The sequence below is a fragment of the Neodiprion pinetum genome, chromosome 6 (assembly GCF_021155775.2).
Source record: "Neodiprion pinetum isolate iyNeoPine1 chromosome 6, iyNeoPine1.2, whole genome shotgun sequence".
NCBI lineage: Eukaryota > Metazoa > Arthropoda > Insecta > Hymenoptera > Diprionidae > Neodiprion > Neodiprion pinetum.
In genome coordinates this window covers 16,562,776-16,587,854 of record NC_060237.1, presented here as the reverse complement: position 1 = coordinate 16,587,854, position 25,079 = coordinate 16,562,776, and the positions used below count along the sequence as shown (strand labels likewise).

The window sequence follows — 25,079 nt, the reverse complement described above, 5'->3', positions numbered from 1 at the left end:
AAATGACGAAATTAAGATCTGTCAGTAGTATATATACGACAGTTCTGGACCACACAATGGCGGCGTTCCCCCCAGCTCCCCCCTAGCTCCCCCCTCGCTCGCCATTCGTCCTACGCCGCTCCCGCCCCCTCGCTTACCTCACGACCCGTGGCGCTCCCCCCTAGCTCTCTCCTAGCTCCCCCTCGCTCCCCCCTAAACCCATGGCGCTACGCCCTCGCTCCCCCCTCCCCCGTTGATCATTCCGCGGTTTTCCGCATGATTACTATTTTCATAGGATTCGACACACACACACGCGCACTCGCAAAATTAATGAATTCGAAAATAAATAAATTAATTAATTAATACAAAATAAAAATAAAACAATAACATCGATATATAATAATATAATGTAACGTACTTTGACGTTACGGAAAATAAATATGGATCCGCGAGTTTAATTATCAAGTCAAAAGAAATCAAGAGCGTGAATAAAATGTTGTGAAAATGCTTTAATGCAAGATATGTGTTTCTCGTTTAAAGTCTGAAACAAGACTGTTTTTGCAATAATGTTGGTTGACGCAGCAACCTTATTCTTTTGAAAGACATAAGAGGTTTATAAACGTCTTTTATCTATGCTGACTACTAGATCATTAAAGAGGGGGCAAAACGGGTGATTTCACCCTTTGTAACACTACTCCCCCCCGAGGAAAAGAGTCGTCACGACTCGGAAAAGATAAAACAATTATAAAAGTGATCTAGCAGTCAGTGCTCAAAGGTGAGTTGGAGCTGTGGCTCTAAAAATTTAAGAACTCCCTTTTTTACTATCTGGCATTTGCCCACAGTCTCAAGGTAAACCACAGAAAACCTTGAGCAGATAGTTGAGCGTTAAATAATTTCAAAAATTTGTGTGCCTTGTTTTTACAAAGGTAAGTGTTATCTAGTGTTGTGTATCTTCATGAATTTGAAGACATCAAAATCATCCGGATCGTCGTCGAAAAGAAAATTCATTCCTCTTCAGGGAAAATAGTCCGGTGAATCAAACACAGATGAGTTCGACGAGGCGGGAAACCATACATGGAAGAATTCTGGGTCCTACGCAACGTAAAGGCTGATTCCCTCTGAGAACCGGCACAGGAAACAGGAAAAAGGAATGGGTAACTGAATCCAAGGCTTCTTCAGAAACAGCATACCCTAGAGTTTGGAGGACAAATGTGAGTGGTGGTATAACAATTCAAATTCACTACGTGAATTTGGGAGAATACACGAATACAATAAATTAAATATGTATTCAAAAGAAAAGAAACGATCTTATCTGAATCATTTCTGCGTCCTTCTTCAAAATAAGACCACCAGTCATCTTCAGGAATCGGGAAAAGATTGGATGGGAAAAGGCTGTGTCAAGTAACCTGAAAAGTACTCACAAAAACTGACACTTAAGGTTAATAAAATGTGAAAATCAAGCAATCGCTCATCGACCTCGAAAAATAATCGTGGCTTTTTTCACATTAATAAACCAAAGCCTATCCGATACATAACTCGATTCCGAAGAAGAAATTTCTAGAAGGAAACAAAACTTTTAGGAAAACAAAAGATCATTTTAAAACAAACAACTTCTTATATTGAAAACATCAGATCGTTGTTGTTCTCCGGCCGGCACGGACGCCGGCCGGGGCGTTTTCCCATATTTTCCTAAATAAATTCCCAAGACTCCCCCAAACTTCACCGTTGCTTGGCACTTTGTCGACAAAGTGCCAGACAATTCTTCCGACCAGCACGCCTCGTGCGAAGAGCGGCAGCCAACCGCGAGCCCGAAGAAGGGCTTGACCAGGACTCGACACTGATCGACACGGCAACGGTCCTTGGAGCCGCGCTGAAATCTGACTCCTTCTCAACGATAATAAATGTAAACTCTTTGAAAAATTTATTAATCAAAAGAAATAATTTAATTCTAATTTGAAAGATCCAAATGAAAAGAGCAAACCCATCTTAAAATCACTCTCTCTTATTTATAGAGCAACGCTTGAAGCAACATTAGGTTCGACGTAGTAAAATCGAGCCGACCAAAACCCAATTTCGTCTAAGTGTCATCACGCCTCGAACCTACAAAATGGAGACCAGCTACGCAAAATATCGATTGCAAGAAAATGAATTTTTTAAAACATAACCTTTCACAATCTTTATGTTTTCTCAATAAAGAAAATCTATTTTATCATTTTTTATGTCTTTTACTTAATTAAGTGTATCCCTTAATAAAGCAAGTATAAGTTAACTATATACTATCCGCATGTTAAGGAAGTACAAAAATCTTTAAAAACTTGATCGGCCGTAGCTTCTGCATTGATAACTAAAACAGGAGCCGATAAAGAAGAAAAGGTTTGTTTTACTAGCCAATCTTCATGAACCTCACGAATAGTTCTGAGTAGCTCTAAAGAAATACTCGATTCTTCCTCACGAGAACGGGAACTAACTCGAGCAAAAGAAGTTTCTGGGGAAACTCGCAAATAAACAATCAAATCTTCTCTGAGCTCAGACGAGCGAATGAGAAGATCAAAATTTTTCATCAATAAATGAGATTCGAAGTCGCGAAAATTACCTAACCTTCGACGAGCTTCTACAAAACAATTGCTACTGAATATCGATCTTTCCATCACCTTTACAGGCAATGAAGTCGTCTGCAGATGTCTGTCTAACATGACCATTTGAGCGAAATGCTGAAAATAATAGCAATAACGATCTGGGTCCTGAAACATCAAATCTAGAAGATTAATTCCAGCTACATCTCGATATTCCTCAAGAGGTTCTAAAAGTGTACAGACCTGGCGATCTGCTAAAAACCTCTTGGTGAAAGTTGTTTTTCCGCATCCGATATTTCCTTCAATGATGATCGTAAGCGGTCGAGTTTTACTCAAATGAATTCCGAAAGGTAAATTCTTCTCCCAATCGATAACCGACTGTAAAGAAGGCCAAATCGATCACAGTCGTCAAAGGTGTTCGTTTGAAGATCTAACCTCGAAGGACGTTCCTGGTCTTGGAGAGACTGTTCCAGGTTGATCTTCAAATGGAGCAAGGCGATCCAAGTGAACCACTTTCTGACGCGAATGAGGAGATCTTCGGATTCTATAAACAACATCATTTATCCGGTTAACCACTAAGTAAGGGCCTTCCCAATTTCATTGTAGCTTTGGACATCGTCCTTTCTGTCTTCGAGGTTGAAAGAGCCAAACAGAATCTCCAGGATTAAATTTTAAATCTCTGGCTCAAATATCATAACGAGTTTTTAATTTATCTGAAGCGATAGAAATTCTATTCCTAGCAAAGTGATGAATTTCTTCTAAACGTTGTTGTAATAAAAAGGCATCATCTGTTTGATGCTGTCTTTGCACAGGAACAGGGCCTTTCTCTAAATCTGACGGAAGTCGAAGATTTCTTCCAGTAAGCATGAGGGCTGGCGTCTGCTTCGTCGTCTCATGAATCGCAGATCTGTAAGATAAGAGGAAGAAAGGGATCCAGGAGTCCCAGTCTCTCTGATTCTGCTCTACAAAGGACGACAAATACTGTAGCAAGGTTCGATTCAGCCGCTCTATCATGCCGTCAGATTGCGGATGCAAAGGAGTTGTCCGAGTTTTTCTAACCCCTAAAATCTGAGTAACCTCTTTCATTAAGGTTGACTCAAAATTTCGGCCTTGATCAGTATGAAGTTCTAGAGGAACTCTGTGTCTACAAATAAACTCTTTAACGAATGCCTGTGCTACAGTGGAGGCTTCTTGATCAGCGAGAGGAACCACTTCAGGCCACTTAGTAAAATAATCAGCAATAACCAGAGCATATTTATTAACAGAATGGGTTATCGGGAGAGGTCCGAGAATGTCCATCGCTATCCTTTCAAATGGAGCTCCCACGTTGTAAATTTGAAGAGAGCTTTGTCCCTTCGCGCGAGGTCCTTTCTTTGCCGTGCAGATTCGACATCTTCGACACCAATCTTCAACGTCCATCCGGCAACGGGGCCAAAAGTAGAAGTTGCGAATTCTGCCCAAAGTTTTATTTGAAGCGAAGTGTCCGCCTGCAGGAGAATCATGATAAAGAGCAAGAATCTCTGGAACTCGTGACCTGGGAACCAAAAGTTGCCACTTGATTTCTTTCAAGTCTGCAGATTCCCATGTTCGGTATAAAATTCCATCAATGAAAAGGATAGAGTCCCATTGAGCCCAATAAATTTTTAAATCTGACTCGGCTAAGGATATATCCTGCCAGTCCGGGCGAGTTTCTGCTTCTTTCCAAGACTTCACTTGATTCAAAGTGTCGTCCTCTTGTTGCGATTTTCTCCATTCCTCCTGGTTATTTTCGAAAGAAATCTTCCGTATTATAAGAGAGGGGTCACGATTTTTCTCTAATCGTGCACACTGTTTACACTCTGGCATTTCCTCGCAGGGTCTTCGAGAGAGAGCATCGGCGTTTCCATGATGAATTCCTGCTCGATGACGAATGTCAAAATCGTACTGACCGAGCCTTTCTAACCATCTAGCTACCTGACCTTCGGGTGATTTGAACGAAAGTAGCCACCTGAGAGAAGCATGATCTGTACGTATCAAAAATCTCCTGCCGTACAAATAATGGTGAAAATGTACTACGGTCTTAACAACAGCTAAAAGCTCTCTACGAGTGACACAATAATTCCTCTCGGTTTTACTCAAAACTCTGCTGAAATAGCTTATCACTCTCTCTTGACCTCCCTGAATTTGTGACAGAACCCCGCCTATTCCTGAAAGAGAGGCATCCGTATCTAAAATAAAAGGAATTTCGACCTCTGGATAAGCTAAAATCGGCGAAGAAATAAGATTTTCTTTTAATTTCTTGAAAGCCTCTTCGCATTCCGGGGTCCAGTCAAAAGGAATCTTGATTCCGGTCAAGTGATGGAGAGGTTTAGCTATACTAGCGAAACCTTTTACAAATCTTCTGTAATACGCACAAAGGCCTAAAAAGCTTTGAATTTGTTCTTTATTCTTAGGTGTCGGCCAAGAAGAAACCTTCTCTATTTTGGATGGGTCGGTCTTCACACCTTGTGCTGAAACGATATGTCCGAGGAAGCCTACTTCTTTCTGGAACAGATGGCATTTTTTCGGGCTCATTTTCAGACCTGCTTGCTTCAGCCTAGCGAAAACTTGTCTGAGATTTTGAACTTCTTCTTCAAAGTTCTTGCCAAAAACGATTATATCGTCTAAATAAACGAGGCATATTTTGCCAGTGAGCCCATGGAGAACAGCCTCCATCATTCGTTCAAAGGTAGCCGGGGCATTACTCAAACCAAACGGCATAACCGATGTTACGCCCCGACGTACTGCCTTGGCGTACCTTTTTAAAATTCTATTTCATTTCATTTCTTTGATTACTTCAATGCACGTATATCATTTCATTCAAATCTCATATTCTAATAACAGCGAGTTCCACCCCTCCTGGCAAAAGTCACGTAGAGACCAACAACGATCCCTAGCATAAGGTTCCACTTTCGTTTATTTAGCTGGTACCAAGAACTGAGATGAGAGACTGCTGAGTTAGTATCAGTAGTGCTCAGCCTGAAAATATCCCTCTTTTTAAATTAAAATTATAATCAATAACTAGGATAAAACACTACCTTCAGAACTATCAAATTAAAATAGATTACTCATTGGAATGTATGAATGAATGTGTAAACATTGCATGCAAATATCTTTTGTCCATATTTTCAATATGTTACCGACGAGATTGAGAATCGTCGGAACACCGTTGGAGAGCGTGAAGTGACGCTGACCATGTGGATTTGGGCGCCAGGAGGTCGCCTCGCTCCCCATTGGCTAATTACCGTTGTAACTTATTACAACTGCAGCTCCTTGGACCCTCGGGCCCAAGAAGCCGCGTCTTTCGTCTGTCAAGTCGCGAAGTGCGTGGACGTAAACCCGGATTAGCCCTCTCGAGCAAGAGTAGCGTTTGGAAAATCTTAATTGTGACCGGCCTAAAGTCTCGCGCTAATTCGTTAAATTCGAGCATTCAGTTAATCTATTAATTGCAAAAGACTCACTATCTTCTACATTTCCATCTTTTCTGTTCTTTACTAAATCTCGTCATTTCGCGAATAGACATTTTTATGATATTCCATTTTCCTTAGTTAAAATTGAGTTCGGCCCTGATTCAAGCGAATCAGGTAATCTTAAGTGAAAATAATAATAATTACACTATCATTTTTAATAAATAATCGTTCCAATCAATTTTAACCTATCATCAAAATCACAAACAGACACTTTCAAACTTTCGATAACAAGATATTATTCTAAATTCACAAAGACTAAGTGACCAGCGTTCAACATCATTCGATTCATCAACTCTTCCAAATTTGAGGTGAGGCCCCTGGTCCAGCATTCTACCGACGCAGACCGACACGATCCGACGGCTCTCAATCTCGTCGACCGATTCACCCAAAAGCTAAGTCAATCCGAGTGTTAACCCTCAAAAAATTAGACGAATTCTTGTTCACCTTGATAATCAAAACTACTTCAGTAAATTCACAAAAACCAAGCATAGAATTGGTGGCTAGCTTCACTACCCCCAATTAAATTCCACTTATTGTTTCCAAGAATTAACAAATAAGACTAAACGATTAAATATATATATTAAATATATATATATATTATATTAAACGATTTAAGATAATCTAAAAAGAGAGATACAATACAATTATCACGACCAGCTAGTTATAACCATCGTTCAGAGTAGATGTTCCTGGTACCAAATAATATTATCTTCTAGAATAGTATAACACACGATTTTTATAAACTTGAAAACTTTATAAATTGTTATTTTTGGCTCATATATATATTTATCACCATCGATTGTTACCAGATATTTCAATAACTAAATTGAACCAGAATATACTTCATCTTTTACCAGTTAAATCTTTTTAAACATTTATTTTGAGCGACCTTCTTCCCATTTTCTTTATTATAAAATAGCCTCAACTATTTAAACAAACCTCACAGACCTGTACAGGTCTATAGCGACACGATCCTACAAATTACCGGCTTACCGAAAGGTAAGTCTTTTCTTAGTTTTAATTATTATTCATTGTCGTTACGTGGGAGCTAGATTAGTCAATTAATCATAAACTACCACCGCTCAGTACACCCTCACCCCCACGTAACACAAGAATTGGTGGCAGCGGTGGGATATTGTTGCTAAAAGTGAGATTTGTTTGAATAAAAAAAAAAAAAAAAAAAAAGAAAAAAAAAAAAAATTTTAGTTTTTGTGTTAAAATTGAAAAACTGGTCAAACGCATGAAAAAACAAAGTATCTTTCTTTCTAGATAATTATTATATAATTAATGACAAATTGTGCATGAAACTCTGCAAATTATTACTTGTGTATTTGTATGTATATGTCATAATATCCTGATATCGTATATTGCCGAATTTTCCACTGGTCATTTGTGTATTAGCTGTGTTCCCAATATTTGCCTAAAAATTGGCCTGAATTATTTTGTGTGCATAAACAACCTTTTTCGATTTTGAAATGCCTTACGAAACGGGAAACCAGAGCGCGGACCGAACCAATGTATCCGCTCTAGACGCGAGTAATGCGATGATGGCGTCGATGGCGGAATGCTTCGCGCTACAACACAGTACATTAAATATTCCATATTTTGACGGGAAAAACATTCGTTTGAAAGATTTCTTACAAGACGTGCAAAACGGTTCAGTGTATATTCCGCCGAATTCGGAAGGCGCATATGTAAAGTGCGTTCTAGGAAAATTGCAAGGAGCAGCTCGCGATAGTACATATGGCGAGACTTTCAATACGGTCAATGAATTAATAAAACATCTGAAATGTCGATTTGCAGCTGAAAAGACTTATCCGTATTATCAACAAGAGATCGCGAATATACGGATGAAACGTGATGAAAACGTGAGCGATTTCTGCGATCGATTAAAAATCTTGGTCAGTGCAGCTCGCGTAGCTTTAGAAGACGAGTACGGAAAAACCGAAGTCGACGCGGTAATGAAAGTACTGCAAGTGAACGCGTTGGATGCTTATATTCGAGGACTACCTGAAGCTATCGAAAGATATGTTGAAGGACGTGTAAAGACATTGGAAGAAGCGTTTAAGTTAGCGCGAAAAACAGAAAATCGTATGCGTCAGGGAATAATATCTTCCGGAGAAACGCAGAGAGTACAAATTTCGCGACCGAACTCTCCAATGATTTATAACCAAAATAACGCGCCGCAATTGTATTCGAATTATGGCATCTCAGACGGAGCGGAGACACGCGCGAGAAGCCCGTCACCGAACGCGGCGATGTACAAACACCCGACGGCAAACGTCGCCGATCGACGATCACCCGAGCCGAGGGGTTATTACCCATACCGCATGCCCGCTCACTTACAGCTTCAGTACCAGCAACCGCGTGGTTATCAATATCCGCCTTATTTTCCACAACACCCGTATTATTATCCGCCGATGACATATCCGTATTTACCACCTTATGGATATCGGCCCACAATAAATCCTACATCGATTCCACAGAGATCGGGATCGCCGGGAGCAAATTTAAATACGAGCAGACCGAATTCGCCAAATTTAAACACCCGTTCATACGACCCGAATCAGCAGTCCGGTTTTAATCAAGCGAGGTTTGATAATTCGAACGTCAGAACACGGTCACCATCTCCGCGTAGAACGTCCGAAACAGCTGAATCTTTAAACTTGAACGCGACTCGTCGTCCGGACGCAACGGCGAGGTACGCGACGCCCGAGCGTCAACCGACGGTCCGTTTCGCGGAACCGCCGGCCGGTGCATTGATACGCGCGGACCAGATCGAGAATCGCCACTGATCAGGATGACAGCTCCTGAATTAAAAGAACATTCAGCTATTTTTCTAATCGACACCGGCGCAGATATCAGTCTAATTAAAGCTAATGTTTTACATCCTGACGTTTTAATCAGTGTAGACGAAATTTCTACGATTACGGGAATAACAACCGATAAAGTAAAAACTTTGGGAATAACAAATTTGACTTTACAAAACGAACCAAGTAAATTTCACGTCGTACGATCAACCTTTTTGCTAAATTGCGACGGTATATTAGGTAAAGATTATTTGCGCGAACGTAAGGCTGAGATCTCTTTCACACATAACACCTTGGTAACGAAAACTGACCCGATTAGACCGATACGATTTATCGGATACGAAGAACATTCCGATACCGAAACAAAACCGCAAAAACGATTCTTTAAAATTCGTGCGCGCACAAAGCAAGCCATTGGCATCGACGTAATCAGTTGTGGCACAAAAGAAGCATATTTGTCACGCGTAGAAGCCATGGACGGAGTATACATTCGTGAGGCTGCAGTCTCGGTACAAGATGGCGTATGCCATGTTCTTGCAATTAATACCTTGGATAGAGATATTGAGATAGAGATTCCACCACAGGAAGTGATACCTTTTGAATATCACAACTTTCCGGAGGAGCATGAATATCACGATTCAAGTTCAGAAGACTTAAATTTAGAACCTGTAGTGACTGATCGGTTTACAGAAATTCAATCAAAATTGCATTTAGATCATTTGAATTTAGAGGAACGCGACCACGTATTAGATATCATTGAGGAATATCCAGAATTATTTCATTTACCTGGAGATAAATTAAAATCTACACCCGGAATTCAGCATCGTATACCAACAGAGGATGATATACCGATTAATACGCGACAATACCGGTTCCCCCCAATCCACAAAACCGAGATTGAAAACCAAATCAAAATTAAAATTGACAACGGAATAATAGTTCCTTCAAATTCACCGTATAATTCACCCGTGTGGATTGTACCCAAAAAACCCGATTCTGCGGGTAGAAAACGATGGCGTATGGTAATAGATTTTCGGAAATTGAATGAAAAGACAATTGGGGACGCGTATCCATTACCTAATATTACAGACATTCTTGATCATCTCGGTGAAGCGCGATATTTTTCAACTTTCGATCTTGCCAGCGGTTTCCAACAAATTGAAATGGACCCCCAAGATAGAGCAAAAACCGCATTCACAACACCAAACGGTCATTACGAATATCTCAGAATGCCTGAAGGGCTTAAAAACGCGCCCGCTACATTTCAAAAGATTAATGGATCAAACATTACGCGGACTACAAGGTGTCGAAGTTTTCGTTTATTTAGACGACATCGTAGTTTATGCAAAGAATTTAGAAGAACACGGGAAGAAAATCCGCCGGTTATTTAACAAATTAAAGGACGCTAGATTAACGTTACAACCAGATAAATGTGAATTTCTAAAAACAGAAGTGGCTTATTTAGGCCATATTATTGGCAGATCAGGAGTTAGACCGGACCCGAAGAAAATTACCGCGGTTCGACATTTTCCACAACCTAAAAATCCTAAGAACATTAGACAATTTCTGGGACTCGCCGGTTACTACAGGCGTTTTATTAAAGATTTTGCGGGAAAGGCTAGGCCTCTTACAGACCTATTAAAGAAGGAATCACCATTTATTTGGGGTAAAGATCAAAAGAAAAGTTTCAAAATTTTAAGGAAGTGTCTATGCCAATATCCTATCTTGCAGTACCCAAATTTTAAGAAGCAATTCACGTTAACTACCGACGCATCCGACTATGCAATCGGAGCCGTTTTGAGCCAGGAAGTGGACGGTTATGATATGCCCGTCGCCTACCTGTCTCGTGCTCTGAGCAAAGCGGAACAAAATTATTTTACAACCGAGAAAGAGTGTTTAGCAGCTCTATATGCAGTACTACATTTTCGACCTTACCTTTATGGCCGAAAATTCACACTGGTTAGTGATCATGAGCCATTGCGCTGGATCGACTCGATTAAAGATCCCGGGCAGCGACTAATACGATGGAGGCTCAAGTTACGAGATTACGAGTATGAATTCAAACACAAGGCTGGACGACTTAACAGTAACGCAGATGCATTGTCGCGCAACCCAGTCCCTGTTACCGACGGCATTAACCAATCGTCGGAGTCATCTGATAGCGGAAACGATAGTGACAACCCAATAATTAAATCTGTAGATTCATTTCCAAAGTATTCAGACTATTTGAAAATAATTAGAACAGCTGATATTGAAAATCCAAACATTATTGAAGTACATGAAAGCGTTTTCGATAGACTTGACAATTATGCGCATACCGTTTCTGTAGATCTTGAAATGAGTTCCGGTATAGCAAGCGATTTCAGGAAAAAATATGGGGTACCGGAACACCTTCGCAGTCAAGCTGATATGCATTCGGTAGCTAAATTAGAACTGCCAGATCAGAAAATTTATTACATTATGACAAAATTAAACTTTTGGGACAAACCAGAATATGAAGACATGTACCTCAGTCTGATCAATTTTCGGAAAATTTTAGAGGATGACTCTGTTAAAACAGTTAGAATACCTAGAATGGGATGCGGTCTAGATAAACTAGCATGGAACAAGGTAAGAACCATGTTACGATTCATTTTTGGAGGAACGGGAATCAAAATTTTCGCTTGTACAAATTTAAAATTAATAGAAAATCAAAAACTCCAAACGATATTTGCTATTATGAACCCTTGGTCAAACTTGAAGGTCAGGAGTAAACCGAACCAATGGAAGATATTACCCATCGATTCGAAAATTTCAAAATTACCTGCTCCAAAAATAAAGCGACCATTAGCTAAATCAGACTCAGTCCCAAGGAAAAAATCAGCTGACGAAACATTCTGTCCAAAAACAAAGACTACCATAGAGCCTGATGAGAACGCGATCTCAACAAGAACTCGATCGAGAGCTAGGACAACAGCAGGAAGTAGGCAAGCTGTTTCTGAAGACTCATCCGACGATGAATCTTCCGAACCGCCGGCCTACCGGAGGCAAAGAAGTGTATTACCGAATCTAGGTCTTGAACAACCTACTACATCCCAGGGAACACGACAACCTGAACAAACAGACATTCAGACTGACGCACGAACTGACGACGACGTTGAATCTGATTCTGAGCCTGAAAATATAACAGTAAAATTAAAATCACCGCGTGATAGAGATAGCGATTCGGATGATGATGTATTTTTGCAAACAGAAGCGAGTCGTAAAGCTAAATTATCTATAGATCCTAAAGAATTAAGGAAATCATTTGACCTCTTTAATAAATCTTTGCGCGAAAGAAGTAATCTGAATCCGAAGGAGTTGCAAGATTCATTTGAACTCTTTGACAAGACCTTGCACGAGAGGAGTCTTCTAGACAACTCCAGTAACTCGGATGCAGATGAAGTAGAATTACCAGGACATATATCAGAGGGTGAAGAATTAGACGAAACCATACGTGAGGTACTCGACGAAAAAGACGAGACGGATGACGACGAACTGAATAAAAAAATTGAGAGATTTTTAGAAAAAGTTAAGAGAAATCAAGGAGACAATAGCGAGGCTGGACAGACTAATACCAATCAAAATAATTTGAATGAAACAGTAGTTAGTCGACCTTTGCAGAAATCGGCATTACCAACACCTATAGTCGCACCCAGACCAATAGCACTCTCAACCCCGTATCCTTTGAATATGATACCTGAGTTGAATGAGACAGGGGACATTTCAGTGAAAAGCAAGGTCAGCAAAACGCCAAGGCGTTTACAGCCGCAACTAGAATTCCGAGATTTACCAACGCAAATTGAAATTACGGAAAGTATACCACCAGATTTAGAAACAGTATCGCCATTAAAATTTCTCAAAACAGGTTACCATTCAGGGAATAGAATCTCATTCAGTCGTGAAAATTTGACATACAGAAAAGACAATTATGTACATTTCATATCAATAGATTCAGAATTTTCTACACCAGTCAGCAGACTATTAAACGATTTGGAATTAATAAATGCAGACGATCATCGTGATGCAAAACCAAAATTAGGCCAAGTTATCATTACAAAAACGGGAAAATATAGCATATTTAGCCTCGTAGTTAAAAGAAAACATTTTGACAAAATTGAATTACGTAACGTTAAGGTAGCTTTGGGAAATTTGAAAACGACTTTATTAAATTTGAAAATAAAGACATTTAGAATTTCAAAATTAGGGGATATGACTGACGAACTATCAATAGACATCTCAAATTTATTAATATATATTTTTGAGGACGAAGACATAGACATTACCATCTGTTCAGGTATAACCGAGATACCACCATCAGAAATACGACTGGGCATAATTTCGGAAATGCATAGTGGACTAATGGGAGGACACAAAGGCGTGACCAAAACATACTGAAGAATCCGCGAAAGATTTTATTGGCCACGAATGAGAGAGGATATCAGTAATTTCATTCGGAGATGCGAAAGCTGTCAAGAACAAAAGCTAGTTCGCGTAAAGACTAGAGAGCCAATGCTAATAACGGACACTCCATCTGAGCCGTTTGAAAAAATTTCGCTAGACACAGTAGGTCCACTTCCGCAGACCCCTAGTGGCAATAAGCATATCTTAACTATGCAGGATAATTTGACAAAATTTTGTATCGCCGTGCCTATTCCCGATATAAGAGCTGAGACAGTGGCTCATGCAATGGTAAAACATCTGATTTTGCAATTTGGATCGCCTAAAACCATTCTAACAGATCGAGGAACAAGTTTTGTAAATAAACTATTACAAGAATTAGCTAAACTTTTCAAAATTAAACACATTACTACTTCCAGTTATCGACCGCAATCAAATGGCGCATTAGAACGTAGTCACATTGTTTTAACAGAGTACATTAAACATTATATTAATGAGTTTGACGATTGGGATGAACTAGTTCAATTTGCCATGTTTTCATACAATACGGCAGTTCATGAAGCCACAAACTTCACACCGTATGAGCTAGTTTTCGGAAGAATAGCGCGCTGTCCAACTTCGTTTGATACTGAGGAAAACCGTTTAATGTACAACTCGTATCTTGAAGACCTAATAATCAGATTAAACGAAATGCAGGCCTTGGCTGCGAACAACTTAGCGCAGGCGAAGGAAAGGTCGAAAATGTATTACGATCGGACAGTACATCCGTTCAAGGGCAAAGCGGGAGACATGGTACGCGTACAGATAGAAGCTAGGAAAGGAAAATTTAGCAAGCGATACCAGGGTCCATATAGAATTGTTAAAGTCTTGGAAAACAATAACGTAGTATTAGAAGGTAACGACGGTGAAAGATTCGTTAAACACGTAGACAAACTCGAATTGGCTTACTGACAGAACGGGACGTGGACTGACCGACAAGATTACAAATGTAAAGGGGAGTAATGAACGTTGATTTTTGAGGGAATAGACAAGAAGAATACCATGGAGACGTGGTGGAAAATTATCGTGTTAATTATCGGATTCTGGACATTGAGGGAAACGAACTCGCAGGACTACGTGGTCACGTCACTGACCAACAATCCCGGGATATATTACGAAAAACTACATAACATCAGACTGAAAGAAGCAGAATGGAAACTACTACTTTCCATTGACGTGGACTATCTCAGGGATTTGATAGGGAGAGTACCTAATTTGGGCATGCTAAACTATCCGGGGATTAGGACGAATTCATCAGTAATCATGAAAGAATACAAAAACATTGTGGACCAATCATTAATAGGGAGAAAATACGATGAGTTATGGGCATTACGGGACAGTTTAGGCGAACTGACGGAGGAAATCACAACGACAGATTCGAACCAGCTACCTCGCTCTATAAAGCGACGGGAAACACCGCCATTGGGAATAATTGGGTCCGCCAGTCGTTATTTATTCGGGACGCTAACTACAAAAGATCTAGAATACTTTAATTCGGAAATCAATAAATTACATCGTAACCAGAACAAACTGACCGGACTCTTGAAGAACCAGACGCATATTGTAGCTAGCCAATTACATGAACTCTACGCCGACTCAGAAAGACATCTAGATAGGATAAATATAAATACTGGTAAAATAAACGAAATGATTACATCAGTGAAAAATCTAGGAAAAATTGTAGACAATGCAACAAACACTTTAGAACTATGGGAATATGTATTACGGGTGGACGCTTCCCTTACCAGCTGCATCAAAAATGTAGAATTAGCAATAACCGCGATTGAAATGGCGAAAGAGGGAAAATTACATAAATCCATGCTTAATTCAGAACAGCTGAAAGGTATATCTATAGAAATAGCTACTGTAGATGGGAAGTACGAACTCCCGATACCACATCATCAACTATCGCCTCGACAGTTGAGTAGAATAGCAATCACGGAGATTGATTACCATCAAGGAAGGGCAATAATTGTAGTAAGAATACCCCTGGTAAGCAAAGAACCTTACCACCTCTATCAAATGCTACCATGGCCCGCGCCACAGATATTTGAGAATACAAGTATGTCTGCCCAGATAACACCACGCGCTAAATACATTGGATTAAGCTATAACCACGGAACGTACTTCCTTACAGAAGAGACGTACATACGCGAATGCAGTAAAACACCTTATTGCTATTTATGCTCCTCCCAACTACCATTGATAGAAGCTACTACGTCTGAAAGGTGCGAAATTACATTGCTTCTAAATCCTAACGAGAAAAACCTACGTAGCTGTAACATATATTTAAACCGAAATTTCGAACCCTTCTGGGTACGATTAAATTCAATAGGAGCCTGGCTATATTCATTAGCAGAGCCCCAAATTCTCCAAATTATTTGTAGAAGCACTGTAGACAATTTGATTACTATATCAGGAACTGGAATACTATGGTTAAGGGGAGGATGCACAGCTAAAGCAGATAGTATAACACTGCCGGGTATAGACACATATTTATCAAAACAACAATATTTGTACCAACCGAATCTCTCTCTGTCTATAAGAAATATATCCCCTATAATAGATAGCAGCACTAAATTACTTAAGTACTTAGACAAAGAACCGATTTTCAATAGCAAGTCAGAACAAGGAAAACCACTATTCGAAATTGAAAGAGATCTAGAAACGATGGAACATCAAGAACAAAGATCAAATCATCATGACAACTTAGTTTACGGCTCATACATAGCGCAAACGGGAATGGTACTAACCATCATAGGAATTTTCTATAGGAAGCAGGTGTTGAGTCTAGCTAGATCATGTTTAAGGCTGACAACCAAGCAAAACTCAGAAAACCGACGGAACGTAGCACGAAAGCCCATTCGCGAAAACACCATGTTAACTGAGACTTGCTCTCCCTCTATGATTGAGACACATCGCGACCTACCTCAGCAGGAAGCACAAGTCAACTAGACCCAAATTATACTCCCCCACTATCCCGCATAATAACTAAACACAACGACCACTGGAAACGGCAACTCTTTTTCGTTAAGAACTATGTGATTGCTATTTGCAAAATTATCGACAGGAACCATGGCCAGCACCAGCCAACCAGACCAAGCCCCATCGAGAAGGTTATATATAATCGGGCTGGCTACCTATACTAAAAGGCAGGACCTGGCGAGGATATTCGGAAAATACAAACCACGATCGATAGTTATACGGAAGGGGAGAGGCTACCAAAACACAGCGTTTGTAGACTTCAGAACACCAGAGGAGGCGGCAGAGGCGATGAAAGGAGTAGGAACGGTTAAACTAAAGAAAAGAAAACTCACCATCAAGTTCGCGGATGCGTGGGAGGAATTGCGAACGCTACCTTCATGCAAAAAGCGCAGGCCACTCAGAATAGAAGAGGACCCTCTACCTGGATACGTGCCGAAGGAGGCAAAACAACTGCCAATCGAAAGTATCTGCGAAATTGCACGTTATCTACCATACAAGGAACGTGCACGAATGGAACAAGTGTGCAAACGATGGAGAATTGGAAGCAGAAGCTCCCATACTTACACCAGAACCATAACCCCAACCAGCTGGGAATGGAAGAGCGGATGGCACCAAATATTCAACTCAGATGGCTTAGTATGGATTATCAAGAGGGGCGGAGATTATATAAGATCCTTAGACCTAGAGGGGGTTGCGGAGATAAAATCCACCGCGATCACCATGGCGGCGAAGGAGTGTCATAGATTGGAGGTTTTAAAGTTGACAACCGTTAACATCAGGGGAGGAGCATTAAGATCCGTAAGTGATCATCTGTTCGGCCTCAGAGAGCTGGAAATCGGACAATGTACGGGACCAATTGACTGGGAAATAGAAAAAATAATTGTCAAAAATTTAAACCTACAAAAACTGATCCTCCAAAACAATGAAATAACAGGAAAGGGACTGGGACACAAGACATCAATCAGGGAATTCCAGATAAAGAACTGTGATATGGCAAAGGCGGAAGGAATCGGCAAATACATCCAACTGCAAGAACACTTGGAAACTCTGGTGATTGTAAACTGCCTACAGCTAAGGCGTGCGGAATTGCTAACGGCACTGGTTGGAAACAGCCATACTCAACATACGCTAAGGTCACTTAAAATCCACGGCGATGGACCCAGCGATGCGCCTCAAGAAGACCCACAGCTGGCGGAGGGAGAAGAAAGAGGGGACTTCGTCGAACTAGACCTTCTAGTAGCAGAACCGCACTTGGCGTCAGCACTCCGGTCACTAAGGGAACTATCAGTGACAGCATGTGGTTGGGTGGATGCTGACTTCATCCAAGACATAGGCCAAACATTGACCATTCTGAGTACTCTGGATATCAGCATGTGCACAAATATACGCGGGCAATTTTCGTTAGAACCTCTCGCACGACTAAAACATCTGAGGGTCCTAAGAATGAACAACATGCATCCGACCGTGGGAGGAAGCTGCCTACGAGAACTGGAACTACTCAAGAGCTTAGAGACCAGAGAGAACCCAGGGATCCACGATGAGGATATTTGCGGGTTGCTACGGACCAACCACGATGTCGAACACCTCGACATTGAAGGTTGTTGGAACGTAACACAACAGACCATCATCGTTGCACGGGAGGTTGTACGATTGGGACATCGACGGCAGCCACTCCACCTATATGCCGGGGGTACACAAGCAACACCGTCCCGGAGGGACAGAAGAAACACCTACTTACGTATAAGCTTTCAACGACATGCGACGCCACTGCTCCAGCGCCCGGGGTTGATCCCGTAGACCCAAAAACACCCCGGTCGGCTGACCAGTTTTACTGATCACAGAGAGTTATTCTCCTGCCAACCGTGGCCCCAGAACAACATCTATATTTCAGGGCCACACGAGGTGAAATCTCGCGCGCTGGTGCAGCTGCAATCGTTATAAGCGGACAGTTGTGCATAAAATCTATCTAATAATTGTAATTATCAGTTCTTCTTCTTGGGAAACTGTATGAGTTCTGTCATGTTATACACATTGATATGTAAACTAGTTCATGTAGGTAACATTTAAATTCGATTTCACATAATTTCTGACACCAATAATCGCCATCTTAATACTTTAATAACGATAACGCCCGCTAGTCCGATATAGTGTCTCATGAGAATATTCATGTTGGATATTGATCCTCTTGGATGTGAGGCGCGGCTGACCAGTTTACTGATCACAGAGAGTTATTCTCCCGCCGATCTCACATCTGAGGTTACTGTAGGAACAATTGCTACCTTCGAACGTCCCGAATGCGATCACTCACCCCAGACGTAACTCCTCGTGCTAAACTATGCTACAGCTGTCACAAATGCAAGGCCGGCTGACCAGTTTACTGATCACAGAGAGTTATTCTCCCGCCGACCTTGCATCCTAGATTGCAGTAGCAATGATTGCTTATGTAAAAAAAAAAAAAAAAAAAAGGTTTCCAGTGAATAGACTCAAAACATGCCTGCTGTCTAACCGGGAGTTTAGCCATTCGACTCAATAGTCCAGGGACAATTTCCGCTACGCCACTTGTAAAGTAGTGTGGTAGTAATTCTTCGCCAATTCTTTCAGGTTTCGGTAGCTGTATTATAAAATAGTCCACCTTTAACTATGTTATTACTCCCTTACGTTAACCAGAGTTATAGTAATCTTAATGTAGGGCCGGCTGACCAGTTGGCTGATCACAGAGAGTTATTCTCCCGCCGACCTTACATCCTAGATTGCGATACAGACGATGGTCACCATATTATAAAATATACCACCTTTAGTAACGTTATGACTTCCTTATGTTAACTTCATATATAGTGGCTCTTGATGTGAAGGCCGGCTGACCAGTTTACTGATCACAGAGAGCTAATCTCCCGCCGACCTGAAATTTGTTTTTATAAACTATATAATACCTTAATACTTCATCATCGTTGTGACACTGTCACATTTACACATACATTATCTTTTGATTACTCTCAATTTCTGTATATCTACTAGCCTTTAATTATTCATCAACGGGGACGTTGATGGTTTCTAAGTGGGGAGGGATGTTACGCCCCGACGTACTGCCTTGGCGTACCTTTTTAAAATTCTATTTCATTTCATTTCTTTGATTACTTCAATGCACGTATATCATTTCATTCAAATCTCATATTCTAATAACAGCGAGTTCCACCCCTCCTGGCAAAAGTCACGTAGAGACCAACAACGATCCCTAGCATAAGGTTCCACTTTCGTTTATTTAGCTGGTACCAAGAACTGAGATGAGAGACTGCTGAGTTAGTATCAGTAGTGCTCAGCCTGAAAATATCCCTCTTTTTAAATTAAAATTATAATCAATAACTAGGATAAAACACTACCTTCAGAACTATCAAATTAAAATAGATTACTCATTGGAATGTATGAATGAATGTGTAAACATTGCATGCAAATATCTTTTGTCCATATTTTCAATATGTTACCGACGAGATTGAGAATCGTCGGAACACCGTTGGAGAGCGTGAAGTGACGCTGACCATGTGGATTTGGGCGCCAGGAGGTCGCCTCGCTCCCCATTGGCTAATTACCGTTGTAACTTATTACAACTGCAGCTCCTTGGACCCTCGGGCCCAAGAAGCCGCGTCTTTCGTCTGTCAAGTCGCGAAGTGCGTGGACGTAAACCCGGATTAGCCCTCTCGAGCAAGAGTAGCGTTTGGAAAATCTTAATTGTGACCGGCCTAAAGTCTCGCGCTAATTCGTTAAATTCGAGCATTCAGTTAATCTATTAATTGCAAAAGACTCACTATCTTCTACATTTCCATCTTTTCTGTTCTTTACTAAATCTCGTCATTTCGCGAATAGACATTTTTATGATATTCCATTTTCCTTAGTTAAAATTGAGTTCGGCCCTGATTCAAGCGAATCAGGTAATCTTAAGTGAAAATAATAATAATTACACTATCATTTTTAATAAATAATCGTTCCAATCAATTTTAACCTATCATCAAAATCACAAACAGACACTTTCAAACTTTCGATAACAAGATATTATTCTAAATTCACAAAGACTAAGTGACCAGCGTTCAACATCATTCGATTCATCAACTCTTCCAAATTTGAGGTGAGGCCCCTGGTCCAGCATTCTACCGACGCAGACCGACACGATCCGACGGCTCTCAATCTCGTCGACCGATTCACCCAAAAGCTAAGTCAATCCGAGTGTTAACCCTCAAAAAATTAGACGAATTCTTGTTCACCTTGATAATCAAAACTACTTCAGTAAATTCACAAAAACCAAGCATAGAATTGGTGGCTAGCTTCACTACCCCCAATTAAATTCCACTTATTGTTTCCAAGAATTAACAAATAAGACTAAACGATTAAATATATATATTAAATATATATATATATTATATTAAACGATTTAAGATAATCTAAAAAGAGAGATACAATACAATTATCACGACCAGCTAGTTATAACCATCGTTCAGAGTAGATGTTCCTGGTACCAAATAATATTATCTTCTAGAATAGTATAACACACGATTTTTATAAACTTGAAAACTTTATAAATTGTTATTTTTGGCTCATATATATATTTATCACCATCGATTGTTACCAGATATTTCAATAACTAAATTGAACCAGAATATACTTCATCTTTTACCAGTTAAATCTTTTTAAACATTTATTTTGAGCGACCTTCTTCCCATTTTCTTTATTATAAAATAGCCTCAACTATTTAAACAAACCTCACAGACCTGTACAGGTCTATAGCGACACGATCCTACAAATTACCGGCTTACCGAAAGGTAAGTCTTTTCTTAGTTTTAATTATTATTCATTGTCGTTACGTGGGAGCTAGATTAGTCAATTAATCATAAACTACCACCGCTCAGTACACCCTCACCCCCACGTAACACCTTGAACTGCCATAATCCTCCTAAACCCGTAACAAAAGCTGTTTTTTCTTTATCTAGAGAATCCATTTCAACCTGCCAGTATCCGCTCTGAAGATCTATGGTGCTGAACCAAGTTGCACCAGCTATCAGGTCGAGTGTCTTGTCGATTCTGGGTAGAGTGTAAGAATCTTTCTTCGTTATATCGTTCAGCTTCCTGTAATCGATACAAAATCGTTTGGATCCGTCCTTTTTGTTAAGAAGGACGATTGGTGAGGCCCAGGGACTAGACGATGGTTCAATCACATCGTTCTTTAGCATGTCTTCCACAAGCTTCTTCACCTCTTCTCGGGCGTTGAGAGCGAGTCTTCGAGGAGCTTGTTTTATTGGCGAACTCTCTCCGACGTCGATCTTGTGCTTGACAGAAGTACATCGGCCCTTATCACCACTATCTTTGGCGAAAGAATCTATAAATTCTAGCAAAAGAGATTCAAACGATTCTATCTGAGCTGAATTCAACGAAATCGAAGATTTCTCAACAAGGCTCTGTAAATGTGAAGGGAAACGTTGTTGCAAATCATCCTCTGAAAGTTCTATTTCCCGAATTCTAGGAGGAGTCCAATAAATTCCATTTCTATTTGTACAAAGAGTTATTTCGCGATTGTTTGAAGCTAGTGAATTTCTCTTAGTCGAGATAACACAGTTAGGAGCTGTAAGAAAGTCTATTCCCAAAATACCTTGATCCTCTATATCTGCTATAAAAACCTTATGCGGAGAGTCGATACACCCAAAAAGGTTAATTTGGACAGTAACCTGTCTCAAAACCGGGGTCGTCTTTCCAGTCGCCGTTCGCAGAGAAAAAGAGGGAACAATCTGGTCATCGGATTTAAAGAGATACGATCGAACTACGGTTACTTCTGCGCCCGTGTCTATTACCAATAGACAATCGACGCCATTCACAGTACCGCGCGCGTAAAGACCAGACTGTCGTAGACTTCTAATTAAAAACTGTTCTTTAAGAGGGCTTTCACTCCTAACAATCTGCGATGATTTTCGCCCCGACAAATCATCTGGAATTAGTTTTTTGGGTGAGTTCCTGTTGAAGAACTCGACTGAGGATTTGCTTCCCCTATTTCAATATTTTTCTTACGCCAGTTATAAGAGTTTGGATTCGAGCCTTGCATAGGTTCTCTACTAATTTTTTTAATTAGAAAACAATGATTGGCGTCATGGCCTGTTTTTTTACAAAATATACAAGTCAAGCCGGTTTGACTTGTCATAACCGCGTTCTTAATTACACGCTTGTTTTTCTGGTTTTGAAAAGAACCTCGATTTCTTGGTTTAAAATTACTTTTGTTATTTTTATTTTTATAATTTTTGAGGTTTTGATTCCTCCGAGTGTTCAAAACTTCGTCTTTCTGAGGTGTTTTCGGACACCTCAATCCGACGAAGCTTGTTCAGCCCAAAATATTGTTTCCTCATTGCCTCCACCTCGAGGGCTTTGGCCGTTGCCTCCCTCAGAGAAGTGAGGCCCGATGTTCCAACGGCCATTTTAATTTCTGGATCATTGATTGCGTTTAAGAAAGCTTGTGTCGCTAATAAATTACGAGACGGCTCGTGATCTGGCAAAGCTATACGAGAAAGCCGTTCAATATCTTGACTAAGAGACGCGAGGTCTTCGTCTCGTCCTTGTCTTCTAGTCTGTAATTGAGCCGTGTACAGTTTCGTCAAGTGGTCCTTTCCGTATCTTAATTTAAGTGCAGAGCTAAGTTTCTCATAGTCGGATATTTCTTCCTCAGACAATGCCGTTAAAACATTCAAAGCCGGCGTTCGAAGACAAGAGGCAAGACTGTGGGCCCTCATGGCGGAGTCCCACTGGTTATGTTTTGCAATCGTATTAAACTGGCGTTCATAATCTGCCCATGGAATCTTTCCATCAAAAATTGGCGGTTTTAAAGGATAAAAAGGTTTCTCGTTAATTTGAGAAGCAACCCCAGGAAATCTTGTATTATTTAATTGGCTTAAATGGGAATAACGAGGTTGAACCTGAGGCAAAGGCTCGGAAAAGCCATCCTCATTATTAACTATTACTTTACCAATTGGGGATTCATCTATTCCCCTAATAAAAGGCACAGACCTTAAGTCTCGTACATCTTGGAACTGTCCTGGATGTTGGACCTGTCGGACAGCGGGAACGGGACCAGGAGAGGGAACAGGAGAGGGAAGCGGAGTAACGACTGTGGAACCTCGTGGGGTGACAGCCGGTTCTCCTGAGCCATTCACCTGATGAACAGCCTGAAGAGCTGCCACAGTCGTCTGGAATAGTTCATGCAAACTGCTCTCGGATCGTTCTTGAGCTTCTCTATCAAGCCTGCGCTGCTCCAACTGAGAGGCAATTCCCCTTTCTCGTTGTTCTTGTTCTCTTCTTCGCTGCTCCAACTGAGAGGCAAGTTCTCTTTCTCGTTGTTCTTGTTCTCTTTTTCGCTGCTCTTGTTGATCAAGAAGCAGCTGAAGAAGTTGCTGTTGTTGGCGCTCAGCAGCCTCTTGCTGTTGAGACATGATCTTCAGCAGATCAATTTGAGAGATTGTCGAAGGAATTGGATGAGGGTCCACTGAAGGTGATGGAATCGTTTCAGGGACCCGCGGATTCTCCATAACGAAAGGTTCTTCTTTGCCACTTTCCCTTCGACGTGAGCGCGTCAAACGACTGTTGCTCATAGTTTATTTCACGCACTGAATCGACTTAATTGAAAAGAAACTCAAGATCCCGCTTCCGACACCAATGTAACGTACTTTGACGTTACGGAAAATAAATATGGATCCGCGAGTTTAATTATCAAGTCAAAAGAAATCAAGAGCGTGAATAAAATGTTGTGAAAATGCTGCAATGCAAGATATGTGTTTCTCGTTTAAAGTCTGAAACAAGACTGTTTTTGCAATAATGTTGGTTGACGCAGCAACCTTATTCTTTTGAAAGACATAAGAGGTTTATAAACGTCTTTTATCTATGCTGACTACTAGATCATTAAAGAGGGGGCAAAACAGGTGATTTCACCCTTTGTAACAATAATAATAGTTATATAACAGTAGTAAAAATGATAAAGATAAACGAATAAATGAGTTAGAAAATAATTGAAATAAATAAATAAATAGATAGAGAGAGAAAGAGAGAGAGAGCAAGAGAGAGAAGCGTTTATTTATTCGCCCTGGGACAAGCCCCGTCAGGCAGCATATGGATAAGCAAGAACGAAAACACAAAAATTAATAAATAAGAAAATAAGTAAATCAATTGATTAATACAGAATAAAAATCGAAGGGTCGATGATGAGCTTGAGATTTATCGATTCCTTCCGTTTCATGGCCAGCAGTCTTGACAAACTCTCGTCATATTTGGCCGATGCCGATAAACATATAACGCGTAAATTCTACAATAATCCGACTCAGTTCAGTTTGACAATGAATTATTTGCTTAGTCAGATGAGCAGCTATTTTGATTTTTTGCTTAGTTAGATGAGTAGCCAATTTGATTTTACTTAACTTTTAGACGACCCTGAAATGGCGTTATTTATCGTAAGGAGCAGTCGAGGCTGCGTAGCACAATGTTCTAATCGACACGCTCGGGCCAGTAACAGGTTTATGGGCAAAGATTTTGATCCTGGGAACGTGGGATCGTATCTCATGTATTTTGACGTAAACAATCTATACGGTTCGTTCGAGTGGAGGCATAATCCTGTCGATATATCAACTCACCCGGACGACCCACCGATCGGTTACAGCCTGAACCGGTGGATATCCGAATATCCTATAGAGCTTCACAAGGATCATGAAGATTTTACCTCTTTTGTCTCGAGCATTTCACACCTTGGGGTCTGATGAAGGATGGGAACAATG

At 40.5% G+C, this 25,079-nt stretch overlaps 1 protein-coding gene across 1 annotated transcript in view; it reads left to right on the top strand.

The window, feature by feature from the left end:
• Window positions 1-18,223, top strand: part of LOC124221350 (mitochondrial genome maintenance exonuclease 1) — a 52,497-nt gene extending 34,274 nt beyond the window's left edge. The window contains exon 3 of the mRNA XM_069136971.1: window positions 16,379-18,223. Within this exon, the coding sequence (XP_068993072.1) occupies window positions 16,379-18,090 (1,712 nt within the window). The 3' untranslated portion in view covers window positions 18,091-18,223. The remainder of the gene's footprint in view (window positions 1-16,378) is intronic.
• Window positions 18,224-25,079: the final 6,856 nt, after the last annotated feature.